The sequence below is a fragment of the Panthera leo genome, chromosome B1 (assembly GCF_018350215.1).
Source record: "Panthera leo isolate Ple1 chromosome B1, P.leo_Ple1_pat1.1, whole genome shotgun sequence".
Taxonomy (NCBI): domain Eukaryota; kingdom Metazoa; phylum Chordata; class Mammalia; order Carnivora; family Felidae; genus Panthera; species Panthera leo.
Genome location: NC_056682.1, coordinates 204378442 through 204403244, shown reverse-complemented (window position 1 = coordinate 204403244; position 24803 = coordinate 204378442). Strand labels below are relative to the sequence as shown.

The window sequence follows — 24803 nt, the reverse complement described above, 5'->3', positions numbered from 1 at the left end:
TTTGTACTGTTTACCTATTAAAATGGTAACATTTTTGATGTTTTGGGTTAAATATATATCACGGGTTAATGTTACCTTTCAAAAAAACCCCATTTTTTTTTAATGTGGGAACCAGAAGACTTCAAATTTACATATGTAGCTCACATTTTCTTTCTATTGGACAGTGCTGATGTGTACCAAGTTAAAATAAGAACTGGGTGGTGTGCTTATTCTATCAAACTCAGAAGCTACATTGTCAAAGTAATATTTTATCATTGCTACAATGCCGTAACATGAATTTCAGTCTGATAATCTTTGAAATCATAAAGGCAATACTTGGTTATGAATACATATTGATTTATTAACCAAACATTATGCAAATTAGCAAGTAGTTTTCTTTGTTAACATCTTAAACAAGTTTCTTAGCTATAAAGAAGTCTTTAAGGTGTTTCATTTGGAAAATTCCAATTGCGATGAAGATTAATGTTTGTGCAAAAGCCCACCATAACACATTGCTGTTTGTATCTTCGCTGGTCATTCGAAAATTTTCTTCACGGTCCTATGTAGAAGAGAAATAGGCAGGTTTAGTTTCTTAAAGTATTTAATGTATGAATTTGAGGGGAAGGTGGTATATGCTTTGAAGATGTTTAATATTTCCCAGTTAGTATCTCATACCAGAGTGCAGTATCTGATTAAGCTGGGGCATGTTGTTAGCTTAACACCAGGACTAAGAATCAACCTTATAAAGCATGTTTTTGTATTTTGATGTAGAATGTCTGCTATTTGATCCATTATCTTTTACATTTATTTCCCAGCATTGAGCAAAGTGACAGATTTTCATCATCCGCGTCCTTGCTTCACGTTAGGCTGGGCACTCTGTCAAGCACACCTGTCCTCCTCTTATTTTCCAGGCAAGGAAACTGGTGTCTGGAGACGACACGAGGTGAGCACAGGGGCAGATCTGGCCCCATGTGTGAGCAGAGTCCGCTGAGCACAGTGACCCGGAAACACACAGTGTCACAAGAACAGAACTGTCATTTGCAGAGCAGGCACACCGAGCCTCTCCATGTACGTGGGGGATGTTGGGGAGCATTTATTTATTCGCTCTGTCGGCTCACACCCCGAGAGCGGATGGGCCGCAGTCCCCCTTCCGAGAGGAGCTCACAGTCCAGCAGACAGTGACAAGGTAGTGACAGCTCACTCTTGCCCTTCACCCTGAGTGTCCCCACCGTGCTAGCTCGGAGAGAGAGACGGGGAGCAGGCAGTCTATTCTCTCTGCAGTTTGGGGGCTTTGTCTCCAGAGCTGCGTTCCTGGCAGGAAGAGAGAGAGTAAGTCGAATGGGCAGACTGACCCTTTGATAGTTTTGTTCTTTGACTATTTGCTCAATTTGCTCAATTAGACGTTCCAGCTTGAAGCTAACTTCATTAACTTTGTCCTTCGCTTGAGCAGCGGCTGCATCAAGGTCGTGTTGTCCAACTCGGATCTCTAAGTGAATCCGCTGTACAAACAGTGACAAGGAAGAAACATGCTTAAAACAGCTCCCCTCCACGTCTGCCTTGTGTCTCCCCGACTCCTCTCCTAGCTCTCTCCACCCCCCACCCCCCTGCCCCTTCTAGAGCAGGCCCCGCTTCTTTCTAGTCTCTCACTGGCTCTCAATCCCCTGCCGTACTCAGTAGTCTTTCTTGGTGATATTAACGCATTAGATGGTGACCCACGACCCAGAGAGAGTACTCACACCCTCCTGAACGTCAGATTTACCATTAGGCAAATGCCTTTGGTGCCGAGGGAATTTGATGACTTTCAGGAAATTTTTCTTTACGTGAAGCTTAATTTCTGATGCTAACATACAGATTCTCTTCATCTGCACTCAGCACCTTTAGAAAATAACCAGTCACCATCTGCCATGTAAGAGTTGTATTTATTGCAATTGCGTTGTTAATTTACCGTCCAGCCTTCGCTTGTTTTCAGGCCTGAATGATCACAGTTCTTTTAACGGTCCCTCACAGTTCTTGTTTTTCCAGCCCTTTAATCAACACCGTGGCTCTCCTTTGAACCCCTTCCAAGCTGTGCAGCCCCTTCTGTGGTTGCTGCACTGAGATGCGGTCCCAGGACTTTCATAAGGCTCTAGCCAGTCGGGAGTGATGGTTCTGCATACCAGCGTCACGCCTGAGTAGCACTGACGCCTGTTCATCAGCACGGACACGGGAGGCATGTACTCACCAGCTTACTCCCTCCAAATGACACAAGCCTTGTAGAGTTAGATTCCAAGCAAATGATGTGTTCGCCAGGTGAATGTGAAGTAAAATAGAATGTTCCCTGTGGGCCATATAACTTGGACAATAACACCTAGGATTGAGGATATCCATAGTTTAAGTTTATTATTCTCTACTTTCCCTTCTTAAAAATAAATCTCCCCTATGTCATGTAGTAAGAATTGTGCTATTCCTAAAGAAGAAATGAAGTGGTTGATGAATGTGAAAATTATTTAGCCTTGTTGGTAAAAACAACACACACAAACACACAGTAAGATATCCCTTATTCGCTATCCGATTGTCAAAGATTTAAATAAAAGTATCCAGGGATAGTATTGAGAAATACTGTCTCTAAACACTGATTTGGGAATGTAAGTTGAACAGCCATTTTGTAGAGCAGGTCAGCAATATGTATTAAAACTTAAAATGTATATAACCATCAACTCAGTGGTTTTACCTATGGAAACTTATTCTATGGAAATGAACAAGTGGAAAAAATTATATGTAAAAGGATATTCCGTGTGGTGTTATTTGCAATGGTAACCTTGCTTTCTTAAAATTACTTTAATACTTTTTAGTAGGGGATTGATTAAATTCAGACAAAGCCAAATAAAGGCATATTACGTGGCCAAAAAAGAGAGTACTATACCCATACCTGTACTAAAGGTGTCCATGATATCCTGTGGTAGAGCAGTCTGTATAGGATCCTATTTTTTGTTTAAAAAATCATTTGTAGGGGCCCCTGGGTGGCTCAGTCAGTTAAGTGTCCAACTCTTGATTTTGGCTCAGGTTATGATCTCACGGTTCGTTGGTTAAAGTCCTGCATCAGGCTCTGTGCTGACAGCACGGAGCCTGCCTGAGATTCCCTGTCTCCCTCTGTCTCTGCCCCTCCCCGACTCGCACTCTATCTCACTCTTTCTCTGTCAAAATCAGTAAATTAATTTAAAAAGCATTTGTAAGCTGTAATCATCAAGACAGTATGGTATTGGCACAAAGACACACAGACCAATGGAATAGAATATGAGAACCCAGCAATGGACCCACAAATGTATGGCCAACTAATCTTTGACAAAACAGGCAAGAGTATCCAATGGAGAAAAGTCTCTTTAGCAAATGGTACTGGGAGAACTGGACAGCAACATGTAGGAGAATGAAACTTGACCACTTTCTTACACCGTACACAGAAATAAACTCAAAATGGATGAAAGACCTGAATGTGAGACAGAAAAACCATCAAAACCCCAGAGAAGAAAATAGGCAACAACCTCTCTGACCTCAGCCACAGCAATTTCTTATTCGACACATCTCCAAAGGCAAGGAAATTAAAAGCAAAAGTGAACTATTGGGACCTCATGAAGATAAAAAGCTTCTGCACTGCAAAGGAAACAATCAACAAAACTAAAAGGCAACCGATGGAATGGGAAAAGATATTTGCAAATGACATATCGGACTAGTATCCAAAATCCATAAAGAACTCACCAAACTCCACACCCGAAAAACAAATAATCCAGTGAAGAAATGGGCAGAAGACATGAATAGACACCTTTCCAGAGAAGACATCCAGATGGCCAACAGACACATGAAACAATGCTCAACGTCACTCATCATCAGGGAAATACAAGTCAAAGCCACACTGAGATACCACCTCACACTGGTCAGAGTGACTAAAATGAACGAATCAGGAGACTATAGATGCGGGCAAGGACATGGAGAAATGGGAACCTTCTTGTACTGTTGGTAGGAATGCAAACTGGTGCAGCCACTCTGGAAAACAGTGTGGAGGTTCCTCAAAAAATTAAAAATAGGACTACCCTATGATCCAGCAATAGTACTGCTAGGAATTTACCCAAGGATATAGGAGTGCTGATGCATAGGGGCACTTGTACCCCAATGTTTATAGCAGCACTTTCAACAATAGCCAAATTATGGAAGGAGCATAAATGTACATAAACTGACAAATGGATAAAGAAGATGTGGTTTATATATACAATGGAATACTACTTGGCAATGAGAAAGAATGGAATCCTGCCATTTGCGGCAACATGGATGGAACTGGAGGATATTATGCTCAGTGAAATAAGTCAGAGAAAGACAGATACCATATGTTTTCACTCATATGTGGATCCTGAGAAACTTAACAGAAGACCATGGGGGAAGGGAAGGGGAAAAAATAGTTACAAACAGAGAGGGAGGGAAGCAAACCATAAGAGACTCTTAACTACAGAGAACAAACTGAGGGTTGATGGTGGGTGAGGGAAGGGGAAGGGGGAAAGTGGGTGATGGGCACGGAGGAGGGCACTTGTTGGGATGAGCACTGGGTGTTGTATGTAAGCCAACTTGACAATATATTTTTTAAAAAGAGCATTTGCAAAACGCATGTATGTATGTTTCCAGAAGCTTAGAAGAAGACTGTATTCTTAGAAGAATACACACCAACCTGTTAGTTGGTTATTTTTGTTGGGCAAATTTGATTTACTGTTTAGCTAATTTCTATATTGTTTGCCATTTTATAAGAACAGGTGTAGGACTTCTAGTCTGTCATCAAGGAGTTTGGAAGTTGCCACTCTGTCCTAACAAGTAAAAAGATGAACAAAAAGAAAAGCAGTTCTTTTTAGATCTGTCAGAGAATTGAGGTCACGGGGTAAACCACTGCCCCCAACACTGGAGAGACCAGTAAATACAAAGAATCACAACTTACCAGAGCAGAAACTGTGGGCACCAGTACTGGGTTCCTTTTACCTGGTACATGATGTCCAGTTTTCATCAACCACAAATTTCAAGGACTACTACTAGATGGCCAAAAACATAGTTTGAAGAGACAGAGCAGGCATCTGAACCAGACTCAGACATTTCAGGGATACTGGAATGAGTAGACACCAGGCATTTGGAAAAACTGTGGTTAATATGCAAAGGGCTCTCACGGAGGGAGCAGGCAGTATGCCAAGAACAAAAGGGCAATGTAAGCAGAGAGGTGGAAGTTCTAAGAAACTTTTTAGATGCTGTAACAGAAAGTAAGGATGCTTTTGATGGCCTTATTAGACTGGACACGGCTGAGGAAAGAACCTCCCAGCATAAGGATATGTCCATGGGAATTTCTAAAACTGAAAAAGCAAAGAGAAAAAAAGACTGAAAAAAAACCGGAACATAATATCCCAGAACTGTGGGACGATTGTTAAAGGTGTAACATTCACATAATGGCCATACTGGAAGGAGAAGAAAGAGGAGGAAATGGAAGAAATCCCTAAAACAATAATGACAGAATTTCCCCCTGGTTAGTGTTGGACACCAAACCACAGAGCCAGAAAACTCGGAGAACACCAAACAGGACCAATGCCAAACAAACCAAACCAGAGAAAGACCCTACACCCAGGCATATGGTAAAACTGCCGATATCAATGATAAAAACATCTTGAAGCCAGAGGAGAAAAACACCTTCACTGTAAAGGAGCAATGGTAAGAGTTACATCCGACGTCTCCAGAAACCACACAAGCAAGAACAGCATGGAATGAAATGTTTAACGCATTGAGCGAAGAAACCCACCAGCCTAGAATTCTGTATCCTGCACAATTCCCTTTCAACAGTGAAGTAGAAATAAAGATTTCCTCAAAGAAAATCTGAGGGAGTTTGTCATTGCTAGACCTACCTTGCAAGAACTGGTAAGTTCCCAAAGAAGAAGGAAAATGATATGGTTCAGAAACTCAGATCTCCATAAAGGAAGAGATCAGAGAAGGGCTAAGTTAAGGTAAAGTAAAAACTTATTTTCCTTAACTGATCTAGTAGATACTAGTTTGTTCAAATAATGACAACAATGCATTTGGTTATAGTTCACGGAAAGGGACAGGAGGGAGGAATCCGGAATGCTTGATTACTCTAAGGCATGTGCACCCCCCATGAAGAAGTATGGCGGTACTTGAAAGTGGACTTGTGTTGGTTGCAAATATATATTGCAAATTCTAGGGCAACCATTTAAAAAAAAAGTTCAAAAAGTATAACTGATATGCTAAGAAAAGAGACAAAATGGAGTCACCTAAAATACTCAAAGTCGTGAAAGATTGGAGCTCCTGGGTAGTTCAGTCACTTGAGCATCTGACTCTCGATTTCAGCTCAGGTCATGATCCCAGGGTCCTGGGATAGAGCCCCATGGAGGTCTCTATGCTGAGCGAGGAGCCTGCTTGAGATTCTCTCTCTCCCCCTCTGTCCCTCTGCCCTGTGTTCTCTCTCTCTTTCTCTCAAATAAAACCCACAAAAGATAGAAAAAGTGGGAGACAAAAATAGGAACAAAGAACAGGGCAGTGAATAGGAAATGGGAACAAACATGGTGAACGTTCATCCAGTGATACCAGTAATCACTTTGAATGTCAGTGGTCTACATGTACCAATTCAAAGACAGGGATTGTCAGAGTGGATCAAAACCAAAACTGTATGTTGTGTATAAGAAACCTTTAAATATAAAGACACATGTAGATTAAAAGTTACAGGATGGAGGGGGCACCTGGGTGGCTCAGTCAGTTAAGTGTCCGACTCTTGGTTTCAGCTCAGGTCATGATCTCATGGTTTGTGAGTTTGAGTCCCATATCCGGCTGTGTGGCGATGGTGTGGAGCCTGCTTGGGATTCTCTCTTCATCTCTCTCCGCCCCTTCCCCACTTGTTCTCTCTGTCTCTCTCTCTCAAAATAAATAACGTTTAAAAAAGGTTAAGGGATGGAGAAAGATGTATATGCTAACTAAGCTAACCTTACAAAAAAGCTGGAGTACTCCTATTTGGATACAGCAGACTTCAGATCAAGGAAGGTTATCGGGGATAATTACATAACAGAGCTTTACATAATGACAAAGAGGTCAATTATCCAAGAAGACAAAACAATCCTTAACGGGTGAGCACCTAACAACACAGCGCCCGGCTACGCGAGACAAAAACCGACAGGACTGCAGGAGGAAGGGGAGACCCCGCCCGTAGTCGGGAGGCTCTGACACCCACCCCTCTGTCAGGAGCGGACAGCTCCAGCAGCAGGTCAGGAAGGACATCGCTGGACTCAACAGCACCATCAGTCAACGGCACCTAACGGATGTCTGTAGCCGACTTCATCCACCAACTGCAGAATATGCAAATTCTCAAGGCCACACTCACCAAGACAGCCCACATTCTGGGCCACAAAGCACACCTGAATCCATTTAAAATAGAGATCATCAACTACATTTCAATACATAATAATGGTAATAGAAACCATACAAAGTCTACCCTCAAAACACAATGGAGTTAAAGTAGAAATCAGTAACAAAGATAGTTGGAAGATGCCAAAATATTCAGAAATTAAACACACATTTAGAGATTAAGTACATTTTAAATTAACAAATGGGGCAAGGAAGAAATCCTAAAAGAAATTTCAAAATATTTTGAACCAGAAGAGGATTGTGGGAAGATGGTGGAGTAGGCAGCACCAGGAGTCTGTCTTGCCATCTAGACAACAATTACACTGTTAGAATCTGCCTGATGTAACTATTTTGGAACTATGGAGTCTATGGAAAGCTTGCAGCTTCCAGGGGAAGCCTTGGGTGGTAGACTGTGGTTAATTTTGGTCAGTGTCAGCTCTTAGCACAGTAGTAGCTACCCATCCCATCCCCGTGCGCGCCCTCATCCGCATCTGTAGCCCAGCCACATGGCAGGCAGCGGCGCAGGTGTTGCTAGAACAGCGTGCTCGTAGCGTGTGGAAGGAAGCCAGGGTGGCCGAATGACCTTGTCCTCCCAAGATCAGGGATCTGCATAATGGTCATTGAAGGGATCTTCAATAAGATTATCGGCAGACTTCTCATCAGAAACTTTGGAGACCAGAAGGCAGTGGATTGATAAACTCAAAGTGCTAAAAGAAAAAAAGTCCAAAAAGCGCATGAAAAGATGCTCAACATCACCGACTGTTGGGAAATAATGGACAATGGGATACAAAATGCATGTGTTTGTATGGGACACAGATGTTGTTACTGCCTGCCCTACCAGCCGTGTTATTCCCTTGGGCTGTCAATCACATGCCGTAGGAACGGGGAGATGACCAAGCGGGGCAACTTAGAGTGCCCTGTGTCCTAGACACACTGATCAGGTAACAATGGCCAGAAGCTCTGTGAAGGTGCTGATAAGGACCTTAAAAGGGGATCTTGTAAGAAATGTTGAAACTAGGGCTGTTTCTTCTTCCTTCAAATAGAGTTTTCTTGAAAATCAGGCCTATGGGGTGAGAACTTGGTCTCTTTTAGGCCAAGAAGAGGGCGGGGTATGTATTAGGACCATGATAAATATTTGTCGAATGCAGAATGAATCAAAATATTTTTCATCCCTTCTAGAAGGATGTATTGTTTCAGGGGGTGCCTGGGTGGCTCAGTCAGTTAAGTCACTGACTCTTAGTTTCTGCTCAGGTCATGACCTTGTGGTTCGTGGGTTCAAGCCCCAAGTTGGGCTCTGTGCTGACAGTGTGGAGCCTGCTTGGGATTCTCTCTCTCCCTCTATCTGCCCCTCCCCACTCACACTGTCTCTCTCAAAATAAATAAAATTTAAAAAATTTAGAAGGGGGTATTGTTTCAGGCAACTATGTTTTTGAGGAATGAATCTTCTCTGTCTTAGAAACAGTAATTGGGATTTCTGTGACAATTTTTAGCTCAACTAAAATTTCAGTTCCACACTTAATAAGCCATAGAGACATTTCCAGATAGTTCATAAAAGGACAAAGAAGAATTGGGTCTCAGCATAAGGGTAGGGAGGGGAGGTAGCTATGCAGACAGGAGTCAGGAAAGTGACCCCGGCAGAACCACCATCAGGCCGGTGCCAGGCGCACCAGGGGAAGGTGCTGTACCAGGCCAGGTTCAAGTGTGCCAACAGTCCAGCTGGAGTGGGGTCTCCACAGGAGCAGGGATGTCAAAATATCTCCTACGCTGGGACCAGGCAACCATCCAGTGTAATGAGAACAGGAACTTTCTGTCCCCTCCTCCCCAGAGGAAATGCCTGTTCTGCTCTGAGAGGCTTTGCTCCACCACGAGCACATCCCCAGGGCAGCTCCACGTCCAAAGGGAAGTAGTTCTTGCAACTGCGTTTGAATTCGTGGACTGAGCAAGTCAGTGTCTTGAGCCGGTGTGGTGGGGACTGGAGGTCTCCGTTACATCCAATGTACAGATGACAAGACAGGATTGGAGCAGTCAACCTGCTGAAGATTCAGCTTGACGGTCTATACTTGAACTTGGCTCTGACTCCAAAATTCGCCTTCTTCCCACTCGACCATGCTGCCTTTTCTACTCCTGTTAACCCCAAGGGGACCAAACAGACCAGAGGCTGCCACGTGACTAAAGAAAGTGCCTGCCAGGGAGGAGGGCGGAGGCGCCCCTGTGGCCCTCCTGCGCGGGTGAGGCTGTGGTCCTGACAAAACCACAGGGATGCCTCGGCCCCGGGGGTCCCATCTTCCCAGCACGACCAGCAGACTTCAAGATGATGCGTACGAGGCCTAGCATTTCTATTATTTTAAAATGTTCCGCGTTAAGGTCTCCGCTCTTCAGCCAGACTACAGGCTCCCCGGAGGCGGGCACTTGCCACGTCTTTGTGCAGCGCCTCTATTCGGGGCTGTACACAGGAAAAACTGCAAACTCTGGTTGATGAGTGCCCATGCGGACGCGTTTAAAGTTTGTGGGGATACATGGCATAAGAGTTTTTAGCAAATGAAAACTTTTAGTGACGAAACATAAAAGAATGCTTTACCTCATCATTGTAGGTTGTAACAGTCACAAACATTCCCAGACCCGGAGCCGACTCGAGGAAGTCGTGTCTGCGTGTGTCCCATTGCTGGATCCTGAAAGTCCCTGTTGCACAAACGCGAGATGTTTATTACAAGATAGGGGTAAGAAATATTTACGTAACGTTAACTGATGAATGAATTTTCTTTTCAGTTGATCTGAATAGAAAACACCGTTAGCGTACAGAGCTTAGGTCCTGGTGATTAGGTCCCGTGGCCGAGCGGGACGGCCCCGGAGGAGAGAGGAAGGCGTGGGCTCGTGTTCACACGTGACTTCACCGCTCTGCACTCAGCTCCCTCGGAAAAAGGGGATAAGCTAAGTCCCTCCTAAGTCTCAGAGCTGCGAGGGCTGTTGAAAAAATAAAGAGCCGTGACAAATTTCTGCCTCGAGTCCCACTAGCTGTGTCTGTCACCCAGCACAATTCCTTTGCTGAGGCCTAGGCGTGTCCTGTCGAGTCCTTCCTTCCCCTGCTGTCAAGGCTCCTGCTCGGGTCTGCGTCCCTGAGAGAGCCTCCCACTTTCTCCTTTGGGGCACAAAAGCGTCGTGTGGCTTACCTTTCCCCTTCAGCCCTTGCCAGGTACAATGTCAATGAAAGGAGTTCACGTTTATTGAAAGACATTGAAAAATAGCTAACAGTCCTTGTGTGTGCCAGGCACTGTGCTGAGCACTTAATGTGCCGCCCCATCGATTCTTGAAATGTGCTTCGAGGAGGCATTTCTATTCCTTCACCAAGTCAACTGATAAGTATACAAGGAGCCCCTTCCCCAGTGACAGCACCGTTCCGGGAGTGAGGACAGACGTGAACAAAATAGACACTATCTTTGTTTCCACGGAGCTCTCGTACAGAGAGAAACAGACAACAGGGAAATAAGTATACAATATTCAAGGACGCTGTAAGAAAAAGCAGGTGACAGGGATAGGGGACTTGGAGAATTCGACAGGGCAGTCGGGGTGCCCCCTGAAGTTTGAGTGAAGAACCAAAGGACTAGGGGAGTAAACGATGTATATAATTTCGTACTGAGTATCCTTATAGACATGTTTCTGTCTCTACATCACATTCAGTTCTAAGTATTTGCCAAGCATTCTAGAGAATTTACACATGTCGTCTGAATTTTCATGACAACAGGCGATACTATTTTTATGACAAGTTTACATATGATGAAACCAAAACAGAAAAAGTAATTTGCCTAAGGCCACACACCTAGCAAGTGGCAGAGTCAGGACTGAAACCCAGGCCATGCAGTGTCTCTCCCCTACTGCCACACGATGCTGCCTCCATCTGGGGGAAAGACTGTTCCTTGCAGGAGTGTATGCAGAGGTCCTGGGGTGGGAGCATGCCTGGGGTACCAAGGAACAGCAGGGCTGCTGGGGTGAGGACAGCGGGCAGAGAACGCTAGGAGATGAGGTTGAGAGTATGGCAGGGGCAGGATCACAGAGAGCCTGCACATCCGTTGTTGGGATCGGGGAAGTAGTTATTTGGAGGAGTGAAATCAAGTGGCTTTCACTTTAAACTATTTTTCGCGTGGGGGCGCCTGGGTGGCTCAGTCAGTTAAGCATCCGACTTCGGCTCAGGTCATGATCTCCCGATTCGTGGGTTCGAGTCCCGCGTCGGGCTGTGTGCTGACAGCTCGGAGCCTGGAGCCTGCTTCAGACTCTGTGCCTGCCTCTCTCTCTGCCCCTCCCCTGCTCACACTCAGTCTCTCTCTGTCTCTCTCAAAAATAAACATTAAAAAAACTTAAAATATTTGTCATGTGGAGAAAAGACTGAAGGGTCCAGAGTGGAAGCAGGGAATCGGGGTGACTTGGACCAGGTGTGAGTGGTGGATTCTGCATACTGTTCCCTAGTCTACAAGTTGGAAACTGAATCTCCAAGAGAGAAGGTCGTATAGCTAGTGAGTTGTAGAGGCAGAATTCGAGTCAAGGTAGTGCGATTCCAAAGCCCAGAACTACAGGCGCAGGGCCACATGGCCTCCCTGGATGGTGAGGAGACAGGTCCCTGACAGGAACGTCGCCTGACGGGAACGTCGACTGTAGGGAGCAGCCCCTGCAAAGTGGGGCACTCTGGGGGGAACACCGGAAGAGACCACCTCCTGGCATGGGAAGATCCACAGCAAAATCTCAAGCCCTGCCTGCACTTGGTCCTAGGCACCTTTTAACTGTCCTGGTCCTTTGTCCCTCCAGACATTTAAAAAACTGTATCAAATGCACATTGTATGCTGTTTCAAGGGTCCATCTCCAGGAGATCTTTTTAAAAGTATCATTGATGGGGACGCCTGGGTGGCTCAGTCAGTTAAGCAGCTGACTTCAGCTCAGGTCATGATCTCATGGTCCATGGGTTGGAGCCCTGCATCAGGCTCTGTGCGGACAGCTCAGAGCCTGGAGCCTGCTTCGGAATCTGTCTGCCTCTCTCTCTGCCCCTCCCTGATCATGCTGTGTCTCTTTCTCTCTCTCTCAAAAATAAATAAACATTAAAAAAAAGTTTTTAAGGATCACTGATGATTCTAGAAAAGATGGAGTAAGCCCATTCCACCCTATTCCTTCTGCTAATGACAACGAAAAACGTTGGGCAAAATGTGTAAAACAACAATCAGAAGACTCTGAAAGGTAGGAAAAAGGTGATTGGTTGAGAGCCTCAAGACTCAAAGCGCAACTCGGCAGTGAGTGTCCTCCAGCTGACCTGCCCTGGCCTGGGTGCTACAGCAATCTGCAACTGCAGACCAAACTCAAAGGGAGGGAAAGAGAGAGAGGGGAAAGAGAAAGCTTGCTCAAGAAAAACCTGGTTTCTTTAGCCAGAGGATCTGGAAGGGCCTGCAGGATGGAGCCCCTTTGGGTACACCTGCCCTGCCCCAGATGAGTACCATGAAGGAAGCTGCACCCCTCCCCACTGGATGCTTCACGCGAGGGCTGGGGTGGGGTCCTGGGGAGATGCCCACCCTGTCTGAGGGCTGCAGGGAGGCGTGAGATGCACAGACGGATCTTTTCATCTGCCTATGAGGTTCCGCGGGGCACATAACAGAATTAACGCGGCAAAAGGCGCAGTGGGAGAACAAAGCAGAGGACGCTCTCCTATAGAGGAAAGGGGGTAGGAGGGCTGTTGTAAACAGAAAGTCCATTGGAGGAAAATGGGAGCTGGAAGTGTAGTGCTTTTCATTGGCTGACCCCTGGCAGTCTCTCATTGGCTGGGCTGTAATTGTCTCTCATTGGTTGGGCTGTGGAGTCTCTCATTGGCCGGAACTGTTGCTGGGGGAGGAGGAAACCTTCCTTCCTTCCGGTGGGCTGGGCAAGTAGTAGCTACAGTGGAATCTACCCGCAAGGTGCGTCCGTTCCTGTTGGGTCTGCAATTGACCAGGAGTGGTAGGGCTGAGAGCTCCCCTGGGGCCACCCGACTCCATTGTAAATGAGGCTTCCTTTTACTCATTTTCACAAGACAAATATATATATGGAAAATAGAAACCATGCATGACTGATAACGGAACAACAGTTTGAATGACAGTATACTTCACATCAGAAACATGGAGGCCGGAAGGAAGTAGCACATTTTCAAGCGTTGAAAGAAAACAATTGTCAAACCACACTCTATATCCAGCGGAAATACCCTTCAGAATGAAGGCGAAACATTTTTAGGTCAAGGAAAACTAAGAGAACTTTTTCACCAGAAAACCTGCCTTAAAATAATTTCTAGGGGCGCCTGGGTGGTTCAGTTGGTTAAGCGTCCAACTTCGGCTCAGGTCATGATCTCACAGTTCGTGGGTTTGAGCCCCGCATCGGGCTCTGTGCTGACAGCTCAGAGCCTGGAGCCTGCTTCAGATTCTGGGTCTCCCTCTCTCTCTGCCTTTCCTCTGTTTGCTCTCTGTCTCTTTCTCTCTCTCAAAATAAATAGACATTAAAAAGTTAAAAAAAAAAAAAAAAACTCGCTAAAGGAAGTTCTTCAAACAGAAGGAGAATAATAAGGAAATTTGGAACACCAGGAGGGAAGAGAGAATGACAGAGTAACTAGGGAAATGATGACAGAGCATTCTCTATTTTTAAAATTGTTTGACAGTTGAAAGCAAACAGTATACATAATATTGTCTGATGTGATTCTCAAAGTATGTAGAGGTTACATTTAAGACAACTATATTATAAAGGGTGGGGAGGGCAAAGGCACTTCCATGGTCATAAGGTTTGTACGTTCCTCTTGAAAAAATGCAAAATATCGATCCTCATGGACTGTGATAAGTATGTGCATTGCAATCCCTAGAGCAAACACTACTAAAACTATACAAAGAGGTATAGTGAAAAATACTATAGATAAAGCAAAAACGGGTTATTATAAACACTGAAGTGACCCACAGAAAGGTAGGAAATGGAAAACAGGAACAAAAAGCAAAGGGAGCAAACAGAAAGCAATAAAATAGCAGACCGGAATCCAGACAGTATACATTGCATATAATAATTACGTTAGAGGTAGATGGTCTAAACAGATTAGACCAAGATTGTCAGAATGGGTTTTCTTTAATGACCCAACTACTATGCAGCGTATGAGGAAATCACTTTGATATAACGCTGTATGTAGGTTAAAGGTAAACGGATAAAAAGGGTAAATCATTCCGATGTTAATAAAAAAGCTTGGGTGGCTCTGTAAGTATCCAGTAAAGTGGACTTCAGAGCAATGAAAATTACCACGGGCAAAGAGGGACATTACATAATGAGAAGGGGTCAAGTCACTCAGAAGACGTCACCCTTAAGGCATAAGCGGAGTGTGAGCGCCCACGAAGTAAAACAACGGAAAGGAGACCACACAGGCACTGCTGGAGTCGGACCACGCTGGTCAGTAATGGAGAGAAACCTGCAAGGAGGTGGAAGCGGGAAGGACCGCCAGCCGCCAGGACCCGCCGGACACCCAGTGCACGCCCCCCGGCAAGAGCACAGTAGGCCCTTCTCTTCGAGTACTTACGGAACTTTCACCAACTGGAGCAAGAAAGCCCAGAGCCCGATCAGGCAGGCACCTCTGCGGAAGCAGCTGAGTGTTGGGGTTGGGGGGTGGGGGGAGCACACGGCCAGGCAGACGGACCACTTTCCAAAGTGTGACCACCTGGAAATCTGTTTCACGAGCTTCCCATTCTGTGAGATGAGCCCCGTCTTCCTCCCGGCCCACTTCCGGCACGCCCGCCCCCGCCTCTCGGATGGGAATAGTCAGCGTCTCCGTCTGGCCACCACCAAGTGTCTTAACCCCTCCGGAACTCACCCTTGCTGCCTGTGTCTCCGAGCGGTTAGGGTGTCCCCGCTTAGTCAAGCCCCCCCCCCCCCCCCACTTTCTCTGGGAGTTTGCTCCTGTCGCCATTCCCACCCTTGCCCATACTGGGCCATTCCGGTCAGCCTGCCAACTGGTCTAGCGGTCAGGCGTACGTTCTGTAAGGTGCTAGATCGGGGAACATGCTGTGTTCGTCTTGCGTGGGCCTCTTGGGCCCGGCCATTAGCCGAGAGCAGTGTTCGGCTCTATGGTAGAGGCTCCATGAGGTTCTGTGACACGTTCAATGAAGATTTTGAACGAATGAGTACCAGTGGGGCTCAGCGTCACGACGCCAGTGATCCTGGCGGCCGCCTGAGTTGTCCGAATGAGTGGGAGTGGTTTCCGTTGGCTTCGCCTCGATCTGCGGCCCCCAAGGTGGGAGGAGGGCAGGCGGGGGGGTGTCATGCCCCTGGGAGGCCACCAGATGGCAGTGGAGAAGCATTGTTCAGGGGCCGGCGGAGGTGGAGGGAGGTCACCACCGCGGGATGGAACATGGCACAAAGGCGGGGACAGGCTGCCCCGTCACGCTTCTCACCGCACATCGATTGAGCGGCGGGGAGTCCTGGCTAGGAGCTGGGACACGGGCAGGGCACTGCCCTGCTCTATGCCTCAGTCTCCCCTTGAGTAAAACCGCATAATAACGGGTGTATCCCGAAGGGGGTGACGAGTTAAGTGAGTTGGCATTTGCAAGTTGCTCGGTGCAGAATTTAGCCCGCGTGAGCGCTGTGTAAGCACTTGATGACTTATTTCTGCCGTTGTTATTGGGCTTCGTGGGCACTGACTTCTCCTGCCTCCCGCTGAACCCTCCGACCCTGCAGTGTTGGTAATGACACCCACTTGCACAGGTGTGGAGCCTGAGGCTGAAGAGGCGAATGGCTCATCTGAAACCATCCAGATGATAACAGGCCAAGCCAGGATTAAAACTCAGCTTGAGTTCCAAATCGAGGGCCTTGGCCCCCTCGCTTCAAACCACACCACTCACTCCGCGGCCTCGGTCTCTGTGTGCGTGCGTGTGGTGTGTGTGCACGTGTGTGCGTGGCAAGTGTGGCGTGTGTGCGTGCGTGTGCGTGTGCACGTGCGTGCGTGTTAAAGCTCAGGTGTGGTTCACACAGAGCTCCCGGCCGACCTCGCTTCCTAGGCGCCCTTCCAGGGTGTTCCCTCCAGGGAGCCCTGGTTGGGAGCCGCTGGGTGCCCGGCAGGCAGAGTCCCTTCCCGGGCCGTGTACACGCAGCTCTCCAGTCCCCCGGGGACCCCGTGCACACCCTGTCCAGGCACTCGGCCCCGCCCTGTGACCCCTGATGTGGCTGTGCCTTCCACCCCAGACTGTGAGTCTTCCCCTGCTGCGACCGGGGGCCATTGGATTGGTACTAGACTGGTCAGGTGCATTCACCGTAGGAAGTTTAAAAAGCAAAAGTCCCCTCGAGAAGGTTTTGGTGATCAGTATTGCCCTTCTGGTCTCTCTCCTGTAAATGTGTGTTGCATATTTTGTAAGAAGTGAAGGCAACCTGTAGATACTACCTGTGACCTGATTTTCCCACCCAGTTATGTGACCGTCTTCCGGTAGACCTAACTATTCTGCTGTTACCTAAAGTGAAGTCTACACAGAGAGCTGAAGAAAGGCCCAGTGTTGTTTGTCAGTGCTGAGCATGAGCGGAAGAATGGAGGCACGGGAGGCCCTGCAGCGTGGTGGTCGACGGCCCGGTCGTCTGGTCGACCCCTGGTGCGACCTGGCACAGAGAGCCAGCGCCCTCAGGAGTAGCTTTGAACATGGAGCGATGTCTTCCAGAACGTTCCGGGTTCCCCGAGGACTCTCTGTCTTCCTACACACCGGTCAGCCGCATGCAGACTCCGTGTAGGGGGAGCACGGTGAGGTGGGTGCGGCCGACGGAGGTCCTCGTGACACGCACACCGTCAGCGTGTAGCTCACACCTGCATCACCCTGGACGGAAACCGTCCGCTTCCCAAACGCCCCCGCTCACTACCTAACTCCTAAGGGCGACCGCCATTCTGACTTGTACAGACGCACGGGCTGTGGACGCGCTCTGGTGTCCACACGCGTCAGCGGGTCCGTCTGCGCCGTCACGGGCAGGACGGACCGTCCGGCGTTGCTGCCCCGCGAAGCGGCTACGTGGCACCTGTCTGTCGGCGGCCACGTGAGCAGGGTCCGGCTTGGGGCCCTTACGAGCGGTGCCGCATAAGTTTGGCGGCACGTGGACACGGATGTGCGGCTCTGTGGGGAGCGTCCCGTGGCCTCGGCGGTGGCGAAGCTCGTGCCCCGTGTGTGAGGCTCTGCGCCTGCCGTACACGTGAACGCTCGGCCGCTTGCTGGGGGTGGTGGCATCTCGCTGGGCTCTGTGTTTCCCACCGACGAGCAGGGCGAGCGCCTGTCCGCCACTTGCCGGCTCTTTGGGTCTCCCCTGTCACGAAGTGTCTGCTGGGCTCTCGCCCGTTTCTCTGTCCCGCTAACGTGAGCCTGTCGTCCACGGCGGTTTGCCAGGTGGTGGACACCTCCTCCTCCACGTTTATCCTCGGGAATCGGCGTGTTTTCACTACGGAGAAGTGACTGGAAGCACAGACGTTTCTCCCAAACCGGCGGCGGGTTCGCAAAGGGCTTGCGGCACGGTGTCAGGTGGCATTAGTGACATCTGGGGCCAGAAGCGCGGGTCCTCGCCGGTGGGGGGGAGGGGGGACAGCTGCCATGACTCGCAGGCGCACGTGGACCACCCGTTGGGGCCGCTCCGGCCCCCTCACCCCCCTCTCCCGGCTCGGGCCAGCTTCAGGGGGGACCTGACCTGACCCAGCCCTGCCGTGGGCGCGGCCTCCACGAAGACGCGAACGCAGCTGCCCCAGGGGAGGGCGAACAAAAGCACTCGCGGAACTTGGCCACTTGTCCTGCGTCCCATCTCTAACGCCCCGAAGAAAATGCAAAAACCCTGGGTATTTGGGCAAAGTGAATCCTATCCAGGGACCTTTTTTTTAGAGAGAGAATACGAGTGTGCCCAAGCAGGGGAGGGGCAGAGAGAGAGGAGAATCGCAAGCAGGCCCTGCACGGTCAGTGCAAGCCCGCAGGGGGGCTCCGTCTCACAAACTATGAGACCAGGACCTCAGCCAGCCAGATGCCCCATCTAGGGACCTTTTGTTTTTTTTTGTTTTTTTTTTTTTTAATTTTTTTTTTCAACGTTTATTTATTTTTGGGACAGAGAGAGACAGCATGAACGGGGGAGGGACAGAGAGAGAGGGAGACACAGAATCGGAAACAGGCTCCAGGCTCCGAGCCATCAGCCCAGAGCCTGACGCGGGGCTCGAACTCACGGACCGTGAGATCGTGACCTGGCTGAAGTCGGACGCTTAACCGACTGCGCCACCCAGGCGCCCCAAGCTCTAGGGACCTTTTGAACGGGAGCGACCAGGAGCAAAATTTCTATTGGTTCTGAATTCTAATTGTTTTCTTTTTAGGGAACAGTCTCTGGGGCGCCTGGCTGGCTCTGTCGGTTGAGTGTCTGACTCTTAATTTCAGCCCAGGTCATGATCTCACGGTTTGTGAACTCGAGCCCCATGCCACGCTCTGTGCTGACGGTGTGGAGCCTGGAGCCTGCTTCAGATTTTCTCTCTCCCTCTCTCAGCCCATCCCTGTCTCTCTTAAAAAAAAGAAAAGAAAAAAGAACGGCCTCCCACACTATGATCACTGTGCTCCAAGGTGCATGTCTCTCTCTCTCAGTGCCTGCTTTTCACGAGGGACTAACAGCCTTGTTTGAAAAATGTCTCCAAGGACCAGCAAGTAAAACTCATCAGGTCAGCAGTGGTAACACACAGCTTCCCCCCCGCCCCCCTCAGCCCCTGCCTCTGCCAGAGCTCCCTCCCTCTCCTCTGCTTCTCAGGCAGTGTCCTTCCTTTCGGGGGCGGGGGCCGGGCCGCACCTGTTCTGGCAGTTTAGGACAGAGCCTGGGAGGCCAAGTTGATAAGGCCAGAGCCAGAGCCCGGAAGGGTGGGGGCTAACACTGCTGAACACCTGCGTCTGGTCACGGGCCACGCCGGGTGCTTCGCTGCTCCAGGGCAGGTGTGAGCTCTGGTTTACAGATAAGGACACAGAGCCCCAAGTCACCAAGCTATTGGGCAACGAAGGTCGTTGCAAAGCATACCTCTTTGACACCAGAGGCCGGGCTCTGCCTGACGAGGCGCCCCGAGCTGCCTCCACCCGGGGAAGGTCGATTCCTCAGACCCACTGCAGGCTATTTATTTGTAGTCCCGACAAGCAAAAACACTCCTTCCGGTGGATTTGGATGACCGGCCCCGAGGTCATCTCTCTCAGACTTTCTAGATGGGTGTGTTTCGTTGGATCCCATCGTACCTCAGAGGTGAAGGCAGAAGGAGACGTCACTGTGTGCTCTCCTGGACCGGGGATCTCAGACGTGGCCTCAGAGCCCCACAGACCCTGGAAAACCTTAACATGTTTGTTTTCATTTTAATGGTCGCCTAAAAATTAAATATGAGCACATTCTGGGTTGGCACCTCTTAACCAAGCAGCGTTTGGCACGTGCACTCACAACCATGGGCGCCCTGAGGGAGCGTCAGGGACTCACTTCGTGGACACTGGAGACTTGGTAGCAGTTCAGTGAGGCAGGCAGTGGAAACAGAGTCGTTTTCTGGCTCAGGCAGCACAGGCACCCAGAGCTCAGAGAACCCGGCCCACAGCGGTCAGGAAGGGATTCACGCTGTAAGCAGGTGACCTGAGCCAAGGTCCTGGCTGTAGATACAGGGGCTGCAACACACAATGAACAAGAAAGCACAGAGGGTGCAATGAAATGTCCTCATAAAAGGGATTTTTGGAAGTTTATTTCTTTATTTTGAGAGAGAGAGAGTGCACGCATGAGCAGGGAAGAGGGGCAGAGAGAGAGGGAGAGACCCAAGCAGGCTCTGCACTGACAGCATGGGCCCAATGCAGGGCTCGATCTCACAAACCGAGATCCTGACCTGAGCCAAAATCAAGAGTCATATGCTTAACTGACGGAGCCACCCAGGTGCCCCATAAAAAGGAATTAAAAATGTTTTTTAATGTTTATTTATTTTGGGGAGACAGAGAGGCAGAGTGGGGGAGGAGCAGAGAGAGAGGGAGACACAGAATCCGAAGCAGGCTCCAGGCTCTGAGCTGTCAGCGTAGAGCCCAATGCGGGGCTCGAACCCATGAAGCACAGGATCGTGACCTGGGCAGAAGTCAGATGCTCAACCGACTGAGTCACCCAGGCGCTCCCCATAAAAAGGAATTTTTAATGAAATGTTTAGGAATTGTATTTTGGGATATGCTATTACATTATTTGGCACATCAAAGTAATGGGCTGATGATTACAGATACAATCATAGTTAAAGGAAAATTTTTTTAAAATAAAGGAAAAACAATGACAAGAATAGAGACGTAACTGATGGCTCATCATGCTCAAAATTCTTTTAGAAGAAACTCAGAACAGTCAAGTAGGAAACCTGCAAAATATCTTTCTGTTATCAAACCCAATATTGTTGATTTGTATGTCTCTTTGACTCCAGTAATACTTGGTTTCTTAAAGTCTACTTTGCACTTTCTTTTGGTTCATACTTACATGTATGTCTTTTTCCATTCTTTTACTTTCAAGCTCTCCTTATACTTAAAGTATTTCATTTTGGGGGAGCCTGCGTGGCTCAGTCGGTTGAGTGTCTGACTCTTGATTTCAGCTTAGGTCACGATCTCACGGTTTGTGAGTTAGAGCCCCGTATCGGGCTTGCCCTGACAGTGTGGAGCCTGCTTGGGATTCTCTCTCTCTCCCTCTCTCTCTGCCCTTTTCATGCTGGCTCTCTCTCTCTCTCTCCCTCTCTCTCAAAATAAATACATACACTTAAAAAAAAAGAAAAAAGAAAAAAATTAAAGTGTTTCATTTGGGAACAGTATATAGTTGTTTTGTTTTGTTTTTAAATCCAGCCTGATGACCTTTGTCTTTTAGGTGGAGAGTTTTGTCCGTTTGCACTTAATGTAATGTAAAATGTAGTTGGGTTTACGTCTACTATATTGCTAATTGTTTTCCATTTATCCTGTTTGTTCCTTGTTCCTCATCCTTTCTTTCTTGCCTTTTTTGAGGTGGGGGATTAATCAAGTATTTTTTTTGTCCATTAGCATATTATGGGACTTGAGGACTACATTCTCTCTCTCTCTCTCTCTCTCTCTGTCTCTCTTTTTTTTTATGTTTTATTTATTTTTTGAGAGCGAGACACAGAGTGTGAGTGGGGGAGGGGCAGAGAGAGAGAGAGAGAGAGAGGGAGACACAGAATCCAAAGCAGGATCCAGGTTCTGAGCTGTCAGCACAGAGCCCAACACAGGGCTCGAACCCACAAACTGTGAGATCGTGACCTGAGCCGAAGTCTGACGCTTAACTGATGAGCCACCCAGGCGCCCCTCTCTCTTTTTTAATAATGGTGTTTTATAATTGGTGGCATTTAAAATTTTTTTAATTTTTTAATTTATTTAAGTAATCTACACCCCCCACATGGGGCATGAACTCACGACCCCAAGATCAAGATTCGCACACTCTACCAACTGAGCCAGCCAGGCTCCTCAAGGCCATATCCTCTTTTTAAAAATATTTAAAAACATGTGTCCTGACGCGTTTCCACAATTTCCCTGTAGTTAAAGCAGACTGTAGGTGGCTGAGCTCTGGCCCTAAATAACTGCACGGGGGCGACGGCTAAGAAGACCACAGAGGAGGCAGAACACAGATGGAGGCTTGAGGAGGCAGGGCGAGGGGCAGTCAGAATTGGAAAGAACCAGAGCAGGACAGTTTGGACGGGGAGCCAAAGAGGCTCCTGACTCAGGCCTCCGGGGGGCCGGCACGAGACCTCCACGTATACACCACCCTCTGGCTGCATTCGCCTTCCCGCCTCCGACCCCTCCGGCCGGTCAGGTGATTCTCAGGCTCCCGGGATTCTCAGGCTCCCGGGTGTGCCCGGGACACGTCCATCCAGCTGGTGGGCCGCAAGGTAGCAGGCAGGGTGGGCGGGCTGCTCCCGTCCCTCTTACTCCTCCTCTGCCCCCTTCAAATGCAGGTTGAAATTCACAGATTACTAGGAAAATGGCCGCCGGCCACGGAGCTCGTCACCCGAGTCACGTGTCCCCTGGGAGGCGAGCCGGGGTCGGGGGTGTGTTCTGTGTGCCTGGCTGCATTCTAAGAGCTGTACAAATATTAATTCAGTCGCCATCACAGGAAGAAACAGGTGTCATTATTATTTTTATCCCCTTTGACAAAGGAAGCAGACAGCTTCCGTAGCTTGGCCAAGGGCACACGGCCTTGGATCTGGGCGGCCCTGCTCACGCCACACGGTCCCAAACACCACTCGGAGTTGCCACAGCAGCGGGGGCTCCCACGTCAGGGTGAGTGGAGAGGAGCATTTGACACTATTCAGCGTGAGATGGGAATCATGATCTGCACTTACGGATTCTGCTGTGTTCTCCCTTTTGGCATGAAAATCAGGGAACCTGTTGCCAATTTTACCTGAACGTTGGAGGTACTGTATTTACCATGCGATTCTGCGGCCCTGGGCACCTGTTTCTTTCTCAGCAGGCCAGGGCAGCTCAGCTGAACGGAGACGAGCTTGGAGGCGGTGTGGGGAACGTGCAGAAATCTCCGTGCCCATGGCCGGCTTTATGGACGCTTTGCTTGGAAAGCGTCTCAGATCTGCGTCCCCCTGCCCCCCCCTCCAGCACCACTCCCCACGGGACACCGTGAGCCTCCGGGGGCTGAGGCTCAGAGACACCTTAACGTGTGCTGATTCATGCTATTTCGCTGCACCAAGCCGGAGACATCACTTACCTTTGAGAATTCGGCCACGGTTAGCATGATTAATGGGACCAGAAATTCTTTTCCTTCACGAAACCCGACGACCGGAAAGACCAATCAGGCTTGGACTCTGTGGTGCTGTGTCTTTGTTTCCCGGTCTATGGATTATGCGGTTCACTCCCAAGGCTACTTTCGGGTCAGGTTCGCAAACCTCGATACACTCTCTCAAGAGGAAACCACACAGCGTGCCGCTCCCCGCCAGACAGCTCACGCAGCAAGAAACCAGCACGGTCCCGTAAGGCGACACGCCGAGTGGAGCTACCCACCTGTCAGCAGGGTGTCACTGGGAATGTCTTCTATTATGCACTTCTCCTCTCGTTCCCCCGCGTGGAAATAAAAAGCCGCCGAGAGTGAAAAGTACAAACCGAAAATAAATGTTAACGTCGGCATCTCTGGGTAGCGCTCTCCTTGAAACGGCTCGATCACAAGTGCGCTGCTCAGTGGGCGCTCGTCTTCCATTGGACAGTTCTGTCGATTGATTTCTGTGAGAAGTAACATGTGGCGGCCGCCCTTGGGCGGGTGACGGCAGCAATTCCCAGGGAACAAGATAAAATGATGTCTGAACCTGGGGCCTCTCCAGGCACGGTGGCCTCACAACTCCTTCTGATCTCTTTTTAAGGACTTTGAAATGTGACGAGGGGACAAAAGACAACGCAGGGCCAAGGGACCAGCACGGTCGAAACCCTGAAGCACCACCAGCAACAGCCCCGCCCTCGAGGTCCTGTCCCCGGTCCCTGGTGGTCCCGAGGTTTGGCAGGAGGGGGGGAGGGGGATGTGAGCTTTGTGCCAGGGGGTGAGAACCGAGGGCAGGGGTGCAGGGGAGGGGCGGTGGGTGTGGACGAGGAGGAGGCGAGAGCCCGGTTTAACTGAGGCCTGGCTGTGAGTCTGAGCTGCGATCACCCAGTGTGGCCCCTCAGGTCCTTCCAGCTCTGGTAAACAATGATTTCTTCTTAAACCTTTTATTTTGAAATAAAATCTGTCCCCGTCACCCAGCTCCCCCCAGTGGTGACACTCTGTGGAGCTCAGGGAGCTCGGAGCCGCTATGGACACCGGCAATTTGACACCGTGGGGGGACAGGTGACTGGCCCACAGAGCTGACGGGGGTTTCACGGGTTTTGTACACCCTCTTTGAAAAAAAAGCAGGGGTACCTGGGTGGCTCGGTCGGTTAGACGTCTGACTTCGGCTCAGGTCACGACCTCGCGGTTCGTGGGTTCGAGCCCCACGTCGGGCTCTGTGCCGACAGCTCGGAGCCTGGAGCCTGCTTCGGATTCTGTGTCTCCCTCTCTCTCTGCCCCTCCCCTGCTCGCACTCTGTCTCTCTCTCTTAAAAATAAGTAAATATTAAAAGAAAAAAAGTTGGGTGCCTGGGTGGCTCAGTTGGTTAAGCAGCCGGCTTCGGCTTAGGTCGTGATCTCACGGTTCATGAGTTCAAGACCCGCGTTGGGGTCTGTGCAGACAGTTCAGATGCTGGAGGCTGCTTCCATTTCTGTGCCTCCCTCTCTCTCTGCCCCTGCCCTGCTCACACTCTGTCTCTCTCTCTCTTTCAAAAATAAACATTTAAAAAAATTTTTTAAAGAAAAGAAGTTAAAAAAATAACAATAACAAGTGTGTGCGGGGGAGGGGCAGAGAGAGGGAGACACAGAACCCGAAACAGGCTCCAGGCTCCGAGCTGTCAGCAC

General features: G+C 49.1%; 1 protein-coding gene across 3 annotated transcripts; it reads right to left on the bottom strand.

Annotated features, from left to right (window-relative positions):
• Positions 1 to 319: 319 nt before the first annotated feature.
• On the bottom strand, positions 320 to 23599 carry LOC122218700 (transmembrane emp24 domain-containing protein 11). 3 transcript variants are annotated; one of them, XM_042937144.1, is made up of 5 exons: positions 23391 to 23599; positions 9962 to 10062; positions 2201 to 2326; positions 1332 to 1478; positions 320 to 538 (listed from the first exon to the last, which is right to left on the bottom strand). In XM_042937144.1, the coding sequence occupies exons 1-5, from the start codon at positions 23581 to 23583 to the stop codon at positions 389 to 391; spliced, it is 717 nt and encodes a 238-aa protein (XP_042793078.1). In that variant the 5' UTR covers positions 23584 to 23599; the 3' UTR covers positions 320 to 388. The 3 variants fall into 3 exon arrangements, with proteins under 3 accessions (XP_042793078.1, XP_042793079.1, XP_042793080.1); XM_042937145.1 differs by lacking the exon at positions 23391 to 23599 and adding an exon at positions 15538 to 15835; XM_042937146.1 differs by lacking the exon at positions 2201 to 2326.
• Positions 23600 to 24803: the final 1204 nt, after the last annotated feature.

Bases quoted from the DNA above. Each gene is read 5' to 3' on its own strand.
- LOC122218700 (XM_042937144.1), bottom strand. From the start codon at position 23,583: ATGGAAGACGAGCGCCCACTGAGCAGCGCACTTGTGATCGAGCCGTTT. The intron at 10,063-23,390 runs GTGGGTAGCTCC...TTTGTGCAACAG, and splicing joins CAGTGACACCCTGCTGACAG to GGACTTTCAGGATCCAGCAA. The intron at 539-1,331 runs GTCAGTCTGCCC...TCTTCTACATAG, and splicing joins AAGAACAAAACTATCAAAGG to GACCGTGAAGAAAATTTTCG.